At 41.4% G+C, this 14,288-nt stretch overlaps 1 protein-coding gene across 2 annotated transcripts; it reads right to left on the minus strand.

The window, feature by feature from the left end:
- Positions 1-2,895: 2,895 nt before the first annotated feature.
- pnpla8 (patatin-like phospholipase domain containing 8) lies at positions 2,896-12,654 on the minus strand. Of its 2 annotated transcripts, none has more exons than XM_004560860.4 (10): positions 12,543-12,654; positions 10,186-11,209; positions 9,008-9,157; positions 8,759-8,910; positions 8,483-8,577; positions 8,198-8,369; positions 7,965-8,022; positions 7,600-7,794; positions 4,271-4,466; positions 2,896-4,134 (listed from the first exon to the last, which is right to left on the minus strand). In XM_004560860.4, exons 2-10 carry the CDS (start codon positions 11,065-11,067, stop codon positions 3,860-3,862), a joined length of 2,175 nt encoding a protein of 724 aa, XP_004560917.2. In that variant the 5' UTR covers positions 11,068-11,209; positions 12,543-12,654; the 3' UTR covers positions 2,896-3,859. The 2 variants fall into 2 exon arrangements, with proteins under 2 accessions (XP_004560917.2, XP_076731870.1); XM_076875755.1 differs by having other exon boundaries at positions 10,186-11,205; positions 12,491-12,628.
- Between the last annotated feature and the right edge of the window lie 1,634 nt (positions 12,655-14,288).

Below are 14,288 nucleotides of genomic sequence, written 5' to 3' on the forward strand. Positions count from 1 at the left end.
CCTCCACAGTGCTTTACAAATAGCTGCATATACTCACTATTGTACTTCTTTCCTTACCTCTCCCATATATACTGACAAAGATTTAAATAATATTTCATATTGGATTTTTCAGTTCAGTTCAGATGTAATTTGGGATAGCATGAATATGAACTTGTTCAGAGTACTCGGACTGCGTCAACCCAGGGAATCGTGAGAAGGAAATACACTTAAAAAAACTGAGTGAGTGCTGGGCCATTTTTTTTCTCCTTTCTTCCTTATTCATATTCATATGAGGGAATTCGAAACCTGTAACCCCTTTTCCCGTGGGTGCACTCACACAATTGGAACTACTTTAGACTGAGAGATTGCAATCTCGCATTTAGGGGGTGGCGGCTGTGAATCTCAATACAGAGTAGAGCCACGATAAAAGAGAAGTCAGTCACCTTGTAACAACATCTGGTCACATGCTACACTTTTGTTTGTATAAGAAGATGGCAGATCCTCACAGACGTTGATCTGATAATCACATAAGCCAAGAGCGTGAACTTGAAAACAAGAGGAGAAACTTGGCACATGCTTCAAACACTGAGCAAAAAACAAAGAGACACATTTATTAAGTTCCAAATGACTTTCTATAGCAGTGAAATAAAGCAGGTCTGCTGTGTAACACATTTTTGCCAAAATCTGAGGCAATTTTAAGCAAACGTGGGCACACATACGTTGAGAATATTGTCAATGGGAACCAAAGCAGTTGCTAGGGAACACCAGGAACAGGAGGCGTAGAGACAGACAGCTCTTGCTATAGTGCGGTGGTATGAACTATTTATATAGACGCTTCATGTAAACAGTGCTTGGCGGACTTCACTCTACCCTGGCATTTTGGCCTTTAACACCGAAGAGAACAGAATGAAAATTGCGTGTGAGTGTTAATGTCACATTCACCTCATTTGTCTCTCTTGACCACCCTTGTCAAAGACACCCAAGTCTCTATATCTCCATCTCTATCTCCCCATCTATCTATCTGTAAATAAACATATGTAAGAACAGCAAAGAGCAACAGCAATTATTTCAACATTTTTAATTTGCTACATAAACAGAAAACGTAGAAATGCAGCCAACCCTGACCCACTCTCTGTCTTAAACCTTGAGATATAAATTGCAGCACCTTCAGCATGAAAGTTTTACTTCTTATACAAACTCACTGGCCAGTTTACCAGGAACTCATTGGACCCTTATTTGCCTTCAAAAGCGCCTTAATTATACAAACTGGGGCTGGAAATATTCCTCTGAGATTGTGGTGCATATTGACATGACAGCATCACACAGTTGCTGCAGATTTCCTGCACACAGTGCTGCTGTACAAAGGTGCTCTACTGGATTCAGACCAGGTAACTGTGGAGTTCATTTGAGTACAGTAAACTCATTTTCCTGTTGAAGAAACCGGTTTGAGATGATTTGAGATTTGTCACAAGGTGTGTTATCCTCCTGGAAGCAGCCATCAGAAGATTGATTACACTGTAGTCATTAAGGGGTGGACACGGTTAGAAAATACACAGGTAGGCTGTGGTGTTTAAATAATGCCAGTTGGTACTAAGGGGTAAATGCTCAGTTCAAACATTTTAGCATGCAACCTAACTGTACTGAGATCCTGCCATGTGATTGGCTGTTAGTTATTTGTGTTAGCAAGCTGTTGAACCGGTATGCCAAACAAAGTGGGCTGTGAGTGTATTCCACAGTAGTGAAGAGTGAATTCTCTGCCATCTATCAAATTTTGGACAAATAACATAAAAACAAAAAGTCAGCGCTCTATCAATCATGTTAATATATCGAAAAGGGTGGAACTTTTACTTTGAAACAGTCAGGGAATTCCTGACTCGAAGAGTATTTTGAGCCATGTTTATCACAGACACTTTCAGCCACACTGGTAGCTGTACACACCCCTGCAGGATCTCTCACCCCGTTATCAGTGTTCACTTAATGAAAAAAATCACTCTAGAGCAAGGACGAGAGTAGGCAGCACGATCGTAAATCAGGATCTGACGTTTGGCTGAGGCCACGGTCAATCTCAAGCTGGTACTGAAGAGAGAAAAAAAATAAAAGGTCCATCAATCCGCATGTCAAACTGTGATGTTGACACACTGAATGCAGGAGTGAGACATCAATGCAGGGAAATACTTGCACTACTCTGATATCTGTAGCTTTTGAGTGTTTGCAGGTGCAGCTTTTAGTGGCATGCCGTTTATGTTGATGGGGTAACGGCAGCATGACTGGGAGGAATGATCCCGTGGAATTTCAAGTGACAATCAATGAGATCAAAACAACAAAGCAAAAACCTAATGCGCGCAACTGGAAAAAGAAAAGCAATTCATCATAAGACGACACTTGGCATTCTTCATTGACATGTCTTTTGTGTGGCGCGTTGTGATTTGTCTGTGTCCTTATTTTAAATGACACTGAGGCAGCAGAAACTGAAAGCAGATATACATCACACACGCACACACAAACACAAAGAGAAACAAAATCACTTCTATTTGCTCTTTAGGTGTTTAGGAACTAAGGAGAGACATTTCTGCAGTTTTGAAAACAAAATGATTTTCCATTCTTGGATGGTATAGGATTTCAACGCAATCCTCAATACACTGGGTGTTCCTTTGTCTGTTGGTTTGTTTCCTAACACCCCAAATGTTATAAATGAGTGACAGGTAAAGATGCTAAAATAATACAGAAAATCAAAACTATCAGATGAGCCCACAGTGGCAACAGTGGGAAGGAAAAACTCCCCTCTAAACAACAAGAAACTTCTGGCAGAACCAGGGTCAGGTTTAATAATAACTAAGGATTAAATTCAAAGTAGTGTGTAAACACACAAAGACTGAGTGAGTGAAGAACACTTTGTGCAAGAAGGAAGAAGGAAGAGTGGTTTGACAGTATAATTTTATTATATCATTACATTTTGTTCATTTTTGGCATTCCACTAAGTAATGAAGGAAGGGGTCGGGGCAGGAAGGATTCTCACAATGTCAAGTCTATTTAGTTTATAAATTGTGCAGAAACAGAAATCAGGCTTGATTGAGGTTCAAGGTAAAAGCTTTATATTAACCATGGGGCCACAACTAGCTGCTTAAAGCGGGATAGACATGCTTTTTACCAGATTACAACATTTTCTTTTACTTTAGTATCAGTCTTCAAAGTAGCGGTATGTGCACACTTTTTTAAATTGTTAAATTCTAACACTTCATAATTACTTATGTCATAATTACCACAAAATGTATTTACATCATTCTCAACAGAGAGGCTAAGAATTACCCTTTAAAAAGTGCGTGAGGTGTTAACTTGTGTACAGTGTTACAGATAGGTAGTCACGCTCATGTTCTCACGGTGCAATCATGTATTAATTACATCTTTATGTATTCAAGTTACTGAAAAAGAAAACAAAGCTCACTTCCTTTACCCAATAACCATAGGTAAACTGTTGTGTATAACAGGTATCACATGCCCATCTTTGTGCGTCCCAAAAACCAGTAAACCAGCATTTTCTTACATTTTCCTCCTCCCTCAGTCATGTAAAGGTTTCCGCTGTAATGTCAAAACCTGCTCAGTTCTAATAGAACATTCCGTCTCCACTATAGACACATCCTTCCCCACCAACAGCAAATTGTATTACACTTGTTAATTATTAAACATTAATATGACCAAAAGATCTTTTCTTTTAGTGTTAGGTAGCTGCGGTAAAACAGTGTAAACATTTGTAATTTAACTTCAAACTGTCTCCTAGTATGCATCTTTTCCACAACATTGATTCCATTGGGGGTCTATTTGCCTCCCTCTCTGTGTCTTTGTACCTTAAAAAACAAACCCCTAGGGTCACACTGCTACCAGGCTAGAGCTTGGAGACGAAGGGGAAACCTTCGTACATGTCGGCCTTGAGCTTGGCCCACTCGGCCAGTCGCTGCATGGCGCTCTTCTCCTGGCCCAGGATGCTAGCCGCCTTCCTCAGCTTGGCCTCGTTGCGCTCGAGGTAGCGCTCGCCCTCGCTCTTGAGGAAGTTCAGCTTCTCTACACGGTTCTCATTCAACTGGATGTCCTCGCTCATGTAGGCGTTGAAACGGAAGTAGGTGTCCGGGGGCAGGAGAGCATCCAGCATGGTGTGTACTTCTGAAATAAGGATGGAGGGACATGTTTTTTGTTTTGTCCAATACTGGTTTTCATCACACCACCTCTAACCTTTCGTTTAGAAATAACTGCTTGTGGGATGTCAAACACTGATAAACAACATTTTGTGTGGTCCTACCCTCTGTATCTGTGGCACTGCTGATGACGTGAGCCAGTTTGGTCTTGAGGCTTGTGTAGGTTGTGCTATTCTTGCCCGCTGTCTCGTATCGCCCGGTGCCCAGAGACAGCACGCACTGCAGGGGTGTGTTTGGCCACAGACACTTACACTCATGAATGGCCAGAGCTGTGGGGTTGTTGATTAGGAGTCCTCCATCCTAGAGAGGAAGAAAGGCTGCCATGTTTTTATTGTGCAGAGAAAGATTTTTTGGTATGTGTCCTTTAGCTTAAATATATCTGTTGTGACAGCATGTTGAGGACAAATGAGGTGAAGTGGACAGGCTGTCCTGGAGCTACACAGCTTTGGGCGAGAGATGTGCTGTGCTGGAAAACGAAGTAAACAAGCCCGGAAAACAGTGGTTTTATCTGCCCTCAAAAATAAGTTGCATTTGGATCATTTGGACAGAAACTACCTACAGTACAAATGTAGCTTCACTGGTAAATCACAGTGCGTTTCAGGATTTTAATCTTACAACTTTCTTGTATTATCCCATTGCTTTTGCACTACCCATTTGGTGTGCATTTTTACTAAATAGTGTTAACAGATTCTTGACAGAATCATGAACAGAGAAAAAAAAAAGAAAAGAAAAAAGAATAATCCAGCTCAATGGCTGTCTGAACCGTTTTGCTGCTTCTGCTCTTTGTCAGCCTTTCACCAAGTTCAGTTCTGAATTTAATCCAAGCACTGAAGTTCTTTTGGCTGAGATTAAATAGTGTGAGAGTGTGGCACTCCATCTTGCCCCACAGAGAAGTGGGAAAAGGTTATTTCCACTCTTCTACAGGTGGTGGGGCAACAGAAAAGCAATGAAACTAATGCAGTAGTTTAGTTTGTAAGGATACAGAACCAGCATAAAAGACTTAGAAATCATTTTAGGATGCACATTTATATCAGACTCAAAGTGTCATCTGATGAGAGTTCCCTGTTTCACTCTTCAGTGACCGTAGGCTGTAACGGGTCAGTAGCACCAGGACAACAAACAAAAGCAGAAAGCTCCTGGTAACAAAAATCTTTTCTTCTGCTCTTCACTTATCCCACATTACATTAGACCACAGTAAATGTTGATCTTAATGGGTCTGCTCTGCTCTCAAGGCGTTCTTATGGTACAATAAAACATTAAAAGTGTCATTTTAAGCCTGATTGTGTGACTGTTAAGACAAAGATGTAAGCAATTCATATATATTCGTATACTATAAGCTGCACTGCTGAGACAAACCACACAGATTCCTCTTGACTCTGACACTAAATGACATTCAGAACCCCTCTGATCTCAGTGACTGCAAGAAACTCCTTAGTAATGCTGTATGATGAAAACAATGGACTTGAATGTGTTCGTGTGTTTTTTTAAATCCCTTGCAGTGGCAGAACTCTCCTGAGAAATACCGCTGCAAGTGCTGAAAACTAGAGTAGGAGTGAGATCAGTGGGTGGCGAGGGTAGCTCAAAATGTTGATGAAACACTATTTGGCTCCAAGAGGAATTTGGAGAACAACGCACATAACTCTCTCAGTCTCTGTCTTTCCATCCCTGCTGTCAGCCCAGTGCATGGGAAACAGATACTTTTTGCAGAGGTGTAAGTGAGGAGAGAAATGTGCAAACAGAAACACACACACACACACACACACACACACACACACACACACACACACACACACACACACACACACACACACACACACACACACACACACACACACACACACACACACGTTATACATGCAAACAGAAATGTAACTGTAATTGTGTTGGATAGAAAGGGAGATTACAGCCATGTCATATTTGCCTTGTTAATAAATGGAGAGAAAGCAGCAGACAGCTTAGCTTTTGTTAACTAAAGATTAGAGCACTTTTCCTGGGATAGTGCCACAAAAGAAGCTCTCCGGGCAAAGAATGAGCAGGCCTTTGGTTCTAAACCAATAACGTCTACAAGTATCAAGGCTTATGTAGACCAGAGGTGTAGATTATGACCTGTTATTGGCAAAAAAAAAAAAAGGAAACACAAAAGGGGGGGTCTACAAGGACTACTGTATTAGAAAATGGCAGGGGAGAGAAGAAGGGACAAGGCTAATTTTGCTTAAGTAGGTTATCAAAATGAAGCTAAGCCTTGAGGAGAATTGCTGCCTGTAAGATCATCTAAAGATATCCTGCCCTAATAATACCACTTCAAAATAACACTTTAATATTAGTCTTTCTGGGCAACTTCCAGATTTATTAGAGTACAGCAAAATACCAGTGTGTTTTCTTAAATTGCAGCACATTTGAACTCTCAGGGCCACCGTCTAAGCCCCACCTAATACATTAAAAGCAATCAGTTTTTAAAATGAGAAAAAAAAACAATACATCTGACAAGAATCCAAACTAGAACCTAAATGACATATTGGGCAATATTACGGGCTGACTGATGATCTCTGTAGAGTCTGCATGTTCTCACTTTGCTCGTATGGGTTCGCCTCCCACATGCTTGTCGGGTTGTCCCGGGTGTTACCCTTCCTTTCGCTCTGTGACAACTGGAATAGGCTCCACACAGACACGGTTCCTTTAAAATATTCTCTTTCATAGGGAATCAGAAACTTTTGCAATTTCCCTCGAGGAAGGCCTCTCGGGGTGTAAAAAGGAGGATACCATTGATGTTTAAGGTCACAGACCAGGTCTGAGGACTCTCTCTCTCTCTCTCTCTCTGTACCGCCACCCCATTCTGTTGACTTTCCCCTCTGTCCTTCAGGCTCTTGACAGCCAGAAAAGAGGAAGAGCCAATTATGGGGCTGTTCCAAGGTTGTGAGTTTGAAATAGTGGAACAAATCTGCACATATATCCTTGATGCACAAACACACACGATGCACTGCAGCTTAGTTTATGTGTAATAAAATGCTCTATATAAATAAAACTGCCACTGCTGTTGCACGCAGTGCCTGTGTCCTTGGCACTGGTCCCTTAAAAAAGCAGCATCGTGGCAGAAGCGCATTGGTAGATTTCCTGGAAAGCAAACCTCTTAGAGACGTGCACTTTCACATGCCAATCTCAATCCCTGTTACTTCCATAACACTGGCTTAATTCTAGGCTTAATTTGTGACAGATAATTATTTTTATGGTTTTGAAAATGTGAAGGTCAACTGAAACCAAGACACAATAACTAAATTAATATATTGCGATTTAGTTAGTGAAGTGGATAAGCAGTTAGCAGCATGAGTGGATGGACAGATGAGTTCAGTTCAGACTTAAATTTAAGTTAAAAATAAATAAACTGAATAAACTGAACAGTCAAACATCTCCCAGTTGTCTCACATTCATGTTGTACCTGATGAAGGTCTTTTCCCAGAACAAATTCTTGAAAGTAGCCCGGAGCGGCAGACGAGGCCCTGATAGCCTGCCACATCTTGTGTTTGCAGTCTCCAAGGTAGTGAGATCTCACTCCTGGCATGAGTCGATAGTTCCTGAACACATATGCCTTCAGAGGAAGACCTCTATTCACAATAGTGCTCACTGCTGACACCTAGTGGGCATGAAAAGAACTTTTTAATTTTGAAATCAGTTTCATGAAACCCTTCAAGTCCTAAGTCCTCTGCGGTATAAACAATGAGAAAAGAAAATGAAACTAAACAGGCACATTAGAAATATTAAGATGTTAAACAAAATCCCATGGGTGTGCACTCAAACACTTACTTTTGGGCAGTGGGGATCCCTGGCACTCTCGATCATACGTCCATCACCCATCCGTTCTCTAAAGAAAACACAAAATTACATACAAATACTCTAGACTATCCTGGTGTCTTTGAAGCTGAGGACTGAAGAGAGGAAAGAAAGAATGCAAAAAGTGTACAAAAAAAGAAGAAAAAGAAAGAAAAAACAGACCTTTTTTTTTTTAAATAAGCAATGAAAGAGTGTTGCAGACTAACTTGAGGATGTTCTCCCACATTTCACTGTCATAGAAAGCATGACTCCAGCCCATCTTCATTGTTCCAACGATCACATTCTGTTTGAACACATCCGAGCCCAGCTCCCGGTACATCTTCTCGCACTCTTCCAGGGGGACCTGGAAAATCCCCAGCATGAAAGCCAGAATGGCACCTAATGGAAAGGAACAAGTGAGGACAGCTGACACCTAAAATCCTTTAATCGATTAGATAAATGATGGATTAAGCTTATAACAGACCGACAAGAGAGAGGTGGCAACACCATACCTGTGCTGACCCCGCAGATGTAATCAAAGAGCTGGTGGACTGGTTTCCCTGTGAGGTCCTGCAACTTATGGAGAGTCTGCAGGGCCAGCAATCCCCTGGAACAGTTTAACAATATATTTCAGTCTGTGTCCGCAACACTTTTACTTTAGACAGACTGATGTCTGCTGATCACCGTGTTTAAAAAGTTTGTTTCATTTACATTCATGTGCAGTAGATTTGTACTCTGTACTAGTTTAATATAATCTGGGTGTCTGTCTTTTTTTCCAAAAGCCGCACCTTGTTCCCCCTCCATCTATGGACAGGACTCTAATTCCTCTGCCTTTGACTGGTTCAGTGTAGCCAGTCAGGGCCAACGCTTCTCTCACAGCAGCCTGAAGAGGAAGATCTCTGGCCTGGCGCAGTCGTAGAAGGCAGGGCAGCACTTTCTCCTATCAGTCACAATAGTAAACACAGAAAATGAATGACTTTAATGACCATGTAACCCACATGTTACAAGAACAAGTTGAAATTACAAACAGCACTAACCTTGATGGCCACAACTCGAGTCTCTGGGAATTCCAGGAGATGGCTGCTAAGCTCCTCCACTCGAGCAGTGAGGAGTTTGACGTCGGTGACGGCCTGCAGCCCTTTCACCAGAGCTCTGGTCCTGTTGTCTACGCTCACCCTGGCTATTATCTAGGTGACAAACGCAGACAAAATAAAGCAAAGGTCAAAAATAATGTGGAAACTGTTTGGATATGTGTTAAATGACAATGACAAATAGTAGAGCTCATCATTTATAACATTTTTGGGGGATTATCAACCATCCCTTCCATGCCCAAAGACACGCTGCGCTATCTCATACATTTGTATATATCTGGGAGCTGAAGCAATAATTATGGGTAGTTCGACATGTGGAGGGGCAGCCTTTGTGGGTTTGAAATAAAAGGTTATTACATGCAGGAAAGGATGAGTTCATTCTACTCCCTTCACACAACGAGGTGATCTAATTGTAACCGGTATGAAAGGAGAACAGGAGGAGGAGAAGAGGAAGATCCAGTCACGTGACTATGAGAGATCTCTAGTTTGAGAAACAGTTGCCTCACGTGTCCTTAACTGCCAGCTTCATTAGACAGTAAAGGGAGCAGTACACACCGATGCATATTTCCCACATGGTGTAATCTTCATTTCTTAGAACTAGTGTTAATATAGATTTAGTTTTAGTCATAATCTTTTAGTCATAGTCTAAAAGGTCATAGCTTAGTCATTGGGATTCTTTTAGATTTAGTCTAATTTTAGTTCATACACAGTTCATAAAGCATTTTAATTTCCCTTGACATAAAATTAGAAATGTGACCATATACCTGCTCTTCTCTTCCTCACAAGTGTTGATGTTTTGTCCTGTTCTCAAAAAAAAATTACGATGGACAAATCAAATGTGCACAAAGGAAAGTAAGAAGATTCCTTCTGATTGGATCACTTCCAAACTTAATTTTTCTACGTGACTTATTTAGTTCTGACAGGATCTCGTCTCTCCAGAATAATTCCATCTTATTTTAATTTACTGAAGAAAGTGTAAATACATTTCATCTATGTTTTTGGCATTAGCTTTTATTTAAATTTTTCATTGTACTGCTTCTCCTCTCCTGTTCTGTTTTGCTTGTGAATGCGAATCAAAGCTCTGAAGCATGGATCGGTCATTAGCATCACATTTAACACCTCACCTTTTCCCTTTGAGTTAGCAGCTCTTGCTTTGCTTTGTCGGCTTTCTCTTCCTCACTCTCCGTCTTTACTTCTTCCTTCTCTGGAGTGGCATCATCCACGGCAACATCTGAAGACTTGTCTGCCATTTTTTTGGAATCGCTTCTAAATTTGGGGACCAGTGGTGCGATGTAGCTGCCGACAAAAGCCTGAACACTGGGCCGAGGGTAGGACAGATAATGAGTGAAGCCTTTTCTAGGGGAGGCCGTCGCCACAGCTTTGCTTTCGGCAGAAGGAGCCTCTACTGGAGGACTAGGCGAAGAGGAAGAGGCAGGAATTTTAGCTGGCGCCTCAACACTTTTTCCTACTGGGGACAAAACAGGAATGTGGTCCCCCTTCTTCTGAGAGGAAAACTGAGGAACTGGTCCAGCAACATGATCGCCCCCTTCTATGTGCTGCTGCTGCCTGCTCTCTCCTTCTGTGCTGGGTCCGAAATAAGCGTCAATGTGGTTGGCCAGCGTTTTGTAGGTCTCATCCATGTTGGTAGACAGAGCTGCTGGCTGGAGCAGCTGCATAGTTTGTTTTGCCACATTAGAGGACGGGGCAGAAACACTTGCTGCTGAATCCAAAGTGGACATGGACTTCTTTGTGGAAACAAAGGGCTTCTCTGTAATCTGCTGCTGCTCCTTATCTGTCTCCTCACCTTCATCTTCTACTTTCATTGTAGTTTCAGGTAGTGAAGCCTTTGAGGCTACTGTCTCGGCTTTTACCCGAGACTTTTCTGCGTGGGTGCTCTCAGCTGTGCCACCGCCGCCCCCCGCCTTGAGCCGGGAGAACTTGGAGATGAAGTCTGTGCCACCTACTGCCTTGGTAACACTGTCAAGTGTGATCCTAATCCGTGACATACGTCTCCTGTTTCACTGGGGATGGCAGGAGAGAAATACTTTCCTCAAGCAAACAGATGAGGCGATAACTTCTGGCAAATTCAGCAGCATTCTGGGAGGCTTTCTGCCATGAGTTTATTGTTCGCTGCTTGCAACACACTACCTGTAAAGATAAAAACAGAGATAAAAAGGAAATTATATAAAGAGGAACACTTGTATATCAGCTGGAAACCCAGTGTCCTCATATGGAAACCTTAAATTTGGGCTTTTTTGCACTTAATAAAGTGTTTTAAACACTGTAAATCAGTGACTTTGTTTTATGCTAAAATATACCTTATAGGATGGATATGAGGAAATACTTTAAAAAAATGTTCTCAGTTCAAATATAGTGCTTTTCTTTTATTTATCAGTTCAAACTAATTCCGAACAGCTAGGTGAAATCAGAAAACAAACAAAAACATCCCAAACAGAAGCTCAGGGCGATATTGGTTAACTTGCTTGCCATTGTAAATTTGGCCAACAGAGGCCGCCGTCTGACCGGTAACTATAGAAACAGTCCAACAAACAATACAAATGACCGCAACTTTCATCAAGATACTGTTAAAAAGGGGGACAACAATGAACCTAACAACAGAGTCAGCTCAGCTTGTAAAAACCCTGCTGGACCGACACCACCGCACTGAGAAGGCTGAGATGGATGATATCCCATGGGCTGCCTGCAAGGACTTCACAGTGAATGTCGGGGAAAAGCAGATTGGGGCTTACATTAAAACGTGGGAGCTCCCCTCTTGCTGGTTGTACAGTGTGGACTTTGTCTGCTCAACCGAGGAGGAGCACCGGACCTTCCACCACTACCGGGCCCGATTCAGCACCCCAACACCGAGGAAGCCAATTCGGGGGACAGCTAGCGTCTACTTCGTCGTGGATGTATCGAAGGTTAAACCTCAAACTCTACCAGTGGAAGTCAGCTTCATAGTGGAGTCAAACAAACTGGTGCACACACCGGGGAGGACCAGGTTTAGAGAGAAGTGGCTGGTGGACGTTATAGAGAACAAGACTTTGCTCCAACGAATGGTAGACCTTTAAACCCAGCAGATAAAAATATCGCTCCTTAAGTTCCTGGGTGTTAGCTCTGCACTGTGAGGGTGCTTTTAAACTTCATTAGCACCCCACCACACATACTTCGAAACACAAAAAAGGCTAAATAACGACCATTATCTGTTCTCTGGGTCCGCTTTGTACAGTTTGTTTTGGCGCTAGGCGTTAGCAGAACCAATTCAAACGTATTAGTGACTAGAAAGCTTCTTATTTTATATAACACGCTTATGTGAAGGAATAAGCACCTGACCCATGATTTCTGAAAGCTAGCTTACTAAACAGACGTCTAAACGTAAACATGTGACCTCGCTGGTACCTGACAGCAATACTAGTGAACATAAAACACCTACCTTTCTAACACTATTGGTGATAGCAACATGAGCAGATCGTCTCCTCACCTTCTGGAACCCAGAGCTCCTGGAGTGTTTCATTAGTATGAGGATGGTACCTTAGAAAAAAATAAACAGGAAGAGGAGAGGAAGTTACGCATGTGGGCATAGTTCAGCGGACCGTTTCCCCTGCAGTGGTTTAGGTGTGCCACTAGAGGTCAGTAAAAACACATTAGGAATAAGGAGATAAGAGGAGCGTTACAACATCAGTTAAAATCTTGAAATCCTTTGAGAGCCGCAGGTTTTCATTTCTAAAATGACAACAAAGAGTAAGGGGGAAGTTCCTTTTCAACAAAACCCTCTTTACTGTGCTATGGTGGCAAAACACAACAAGAGTCATCTCTTTATATTGTAAGGTAAAGGCCCTGCAGTATTAGAGAAAAAAATCCAATAATCAAGCACTTTGCGAATGTGGAGGGAAGAACTCCATTTTAACAAGAAGAGACGTCTTCCTGACAGAATCAGGCTCAGGTAGGGTCTGTCATGCACAATTGGGAAGTGGGGGAAAGAGAAAAGAAGAAAGAAAAGAGGAAAGAAAAAGAGAGCACAGGGAAACAGGTTTGGGATCATTGTCTTGTTGAAAAAAGTCAGATACTTTCCAGGTGGTATTGCACGGTGGATCAAAATCTTTTGATGATCTTTACTTTTCTGTGTCCATTATTTCATTCGTTTTGGTAAAACTAATGGAACACCCGTGTGTCTCTAAACTATGACATAGCCTCCACCATCTCTTCTGTACATACAGACAAAGATTTGAACCAAAAATGTCACATTTGTTGGGTTTTTTATGTGTAGGATAGTGGATCAATAGCCTAGTAGTTAACAAATATATTTAACACATGACATATAACACTTTGGTACAAGACTGAGCACAATGTCAGGGTGGACTGCATCATTAAAGACACCTGGTATAAAAATCTATGGATCCATCTGCTGTGGCAACCCCATATGAAGCTTCTTGTGTAATTTGGCATACATCAGCCTTATGTCTCTGTTTCCCTTCATTAAGAATGGCTTCTTGACAGCCCCCCTGCCCTTTGACTGAGATATAAGTGATGTCTCTTTAAATGTCTCACAAGAAATTTCAAATAAACGGTTTTTTGTGTTCTTTAACAATTAATTATTTTTCTACAGTTAATTTTTTTTTCACTTAATATGTTTGGTTCAGTCAATGTGATGAATCTCTGTTAAGTCATTAAGGTTGTGTTATCTCATGCTCTTATTAATGCTTGGTTTAAATTATCTTTCCAAATTGAGGTAATGTTACTGATCTGGTCACGACATGGCACTATTGCTCATTCCAATATGGATGGTTTCACAGTAAACACTTTTAGACTTATAACTTTTAGACTGAAGAACCCCTTCTGTTAAAACATAAGCAGGAAAAAAACTCTGTTCGCAGGATTTTTTGGGGGGTCTATTTGACAATAAGGCATCTATATTCATTAATTTTGGGGCAATAATCTACTGCTATTCTTATTCAATCTCACTTTTCTATTATCCTCAGTCTATATGTCAGCTGTTTTTTGATTATACCAGGGAAACTACCACCAAGCCATATGCATGACTACTTCAGTAGCTCTTAGTACAAGTCACTGCATCAAAACCTAACCTTTTTAAGACAAAGATACGTGGTATTTAGTACTTTTTTTCAGTAGCTTGAAGGTCATTTTGGCATACAGTAAACGGTTGTTTTAAGCAACAACAAATTTACAAGATGCCGTTTGAGTAGCAGGACAGCCAAAAAGCAATAGC

The sequence above is a fragment of the Maylandia zebra genome, linkage group LG17 (assembly GCF_041146795.1).
Source record: "Maylandia zebra isolate NMK-2024a linkage group LG17, Mzebra_GT3a, whole genome shotgun sequence".
Taxonomy (NCBI): Eukaryota; Metazoa; Chordata; class Actinopteri; order Cichliformes; family Cichlidae; genus Maylandia; species Maylandia zebra.

What these genes read in the sequence shown, in the direction of transcription:
- pnpla8 (XM_004560860.4), bottom strand. Translation starts at nt 11,067, where the DNA reads ATGTCACGGATTAGGATCACACTTGACAGTGTTACCAAGGCAGTAGGT. An exon ending in GGGATCCCCACTGCCCAAAA is followed by an intron (nt 7,795 to 7,964) that starts GTAAGTGTTTGA and finishes CATGCCCACTAG; the next exon opens with GTGTCAGCAGTGAGCACTAT. An exon ending in TGGGAAAAGACCTTCATCAG is followed by an intron (nt 4,467 to 7,599) that starts GTACAACATGAA and finishes CTTCCTCTCTAG; the next exon opens with GATGGAGGACTCCTAATCAA.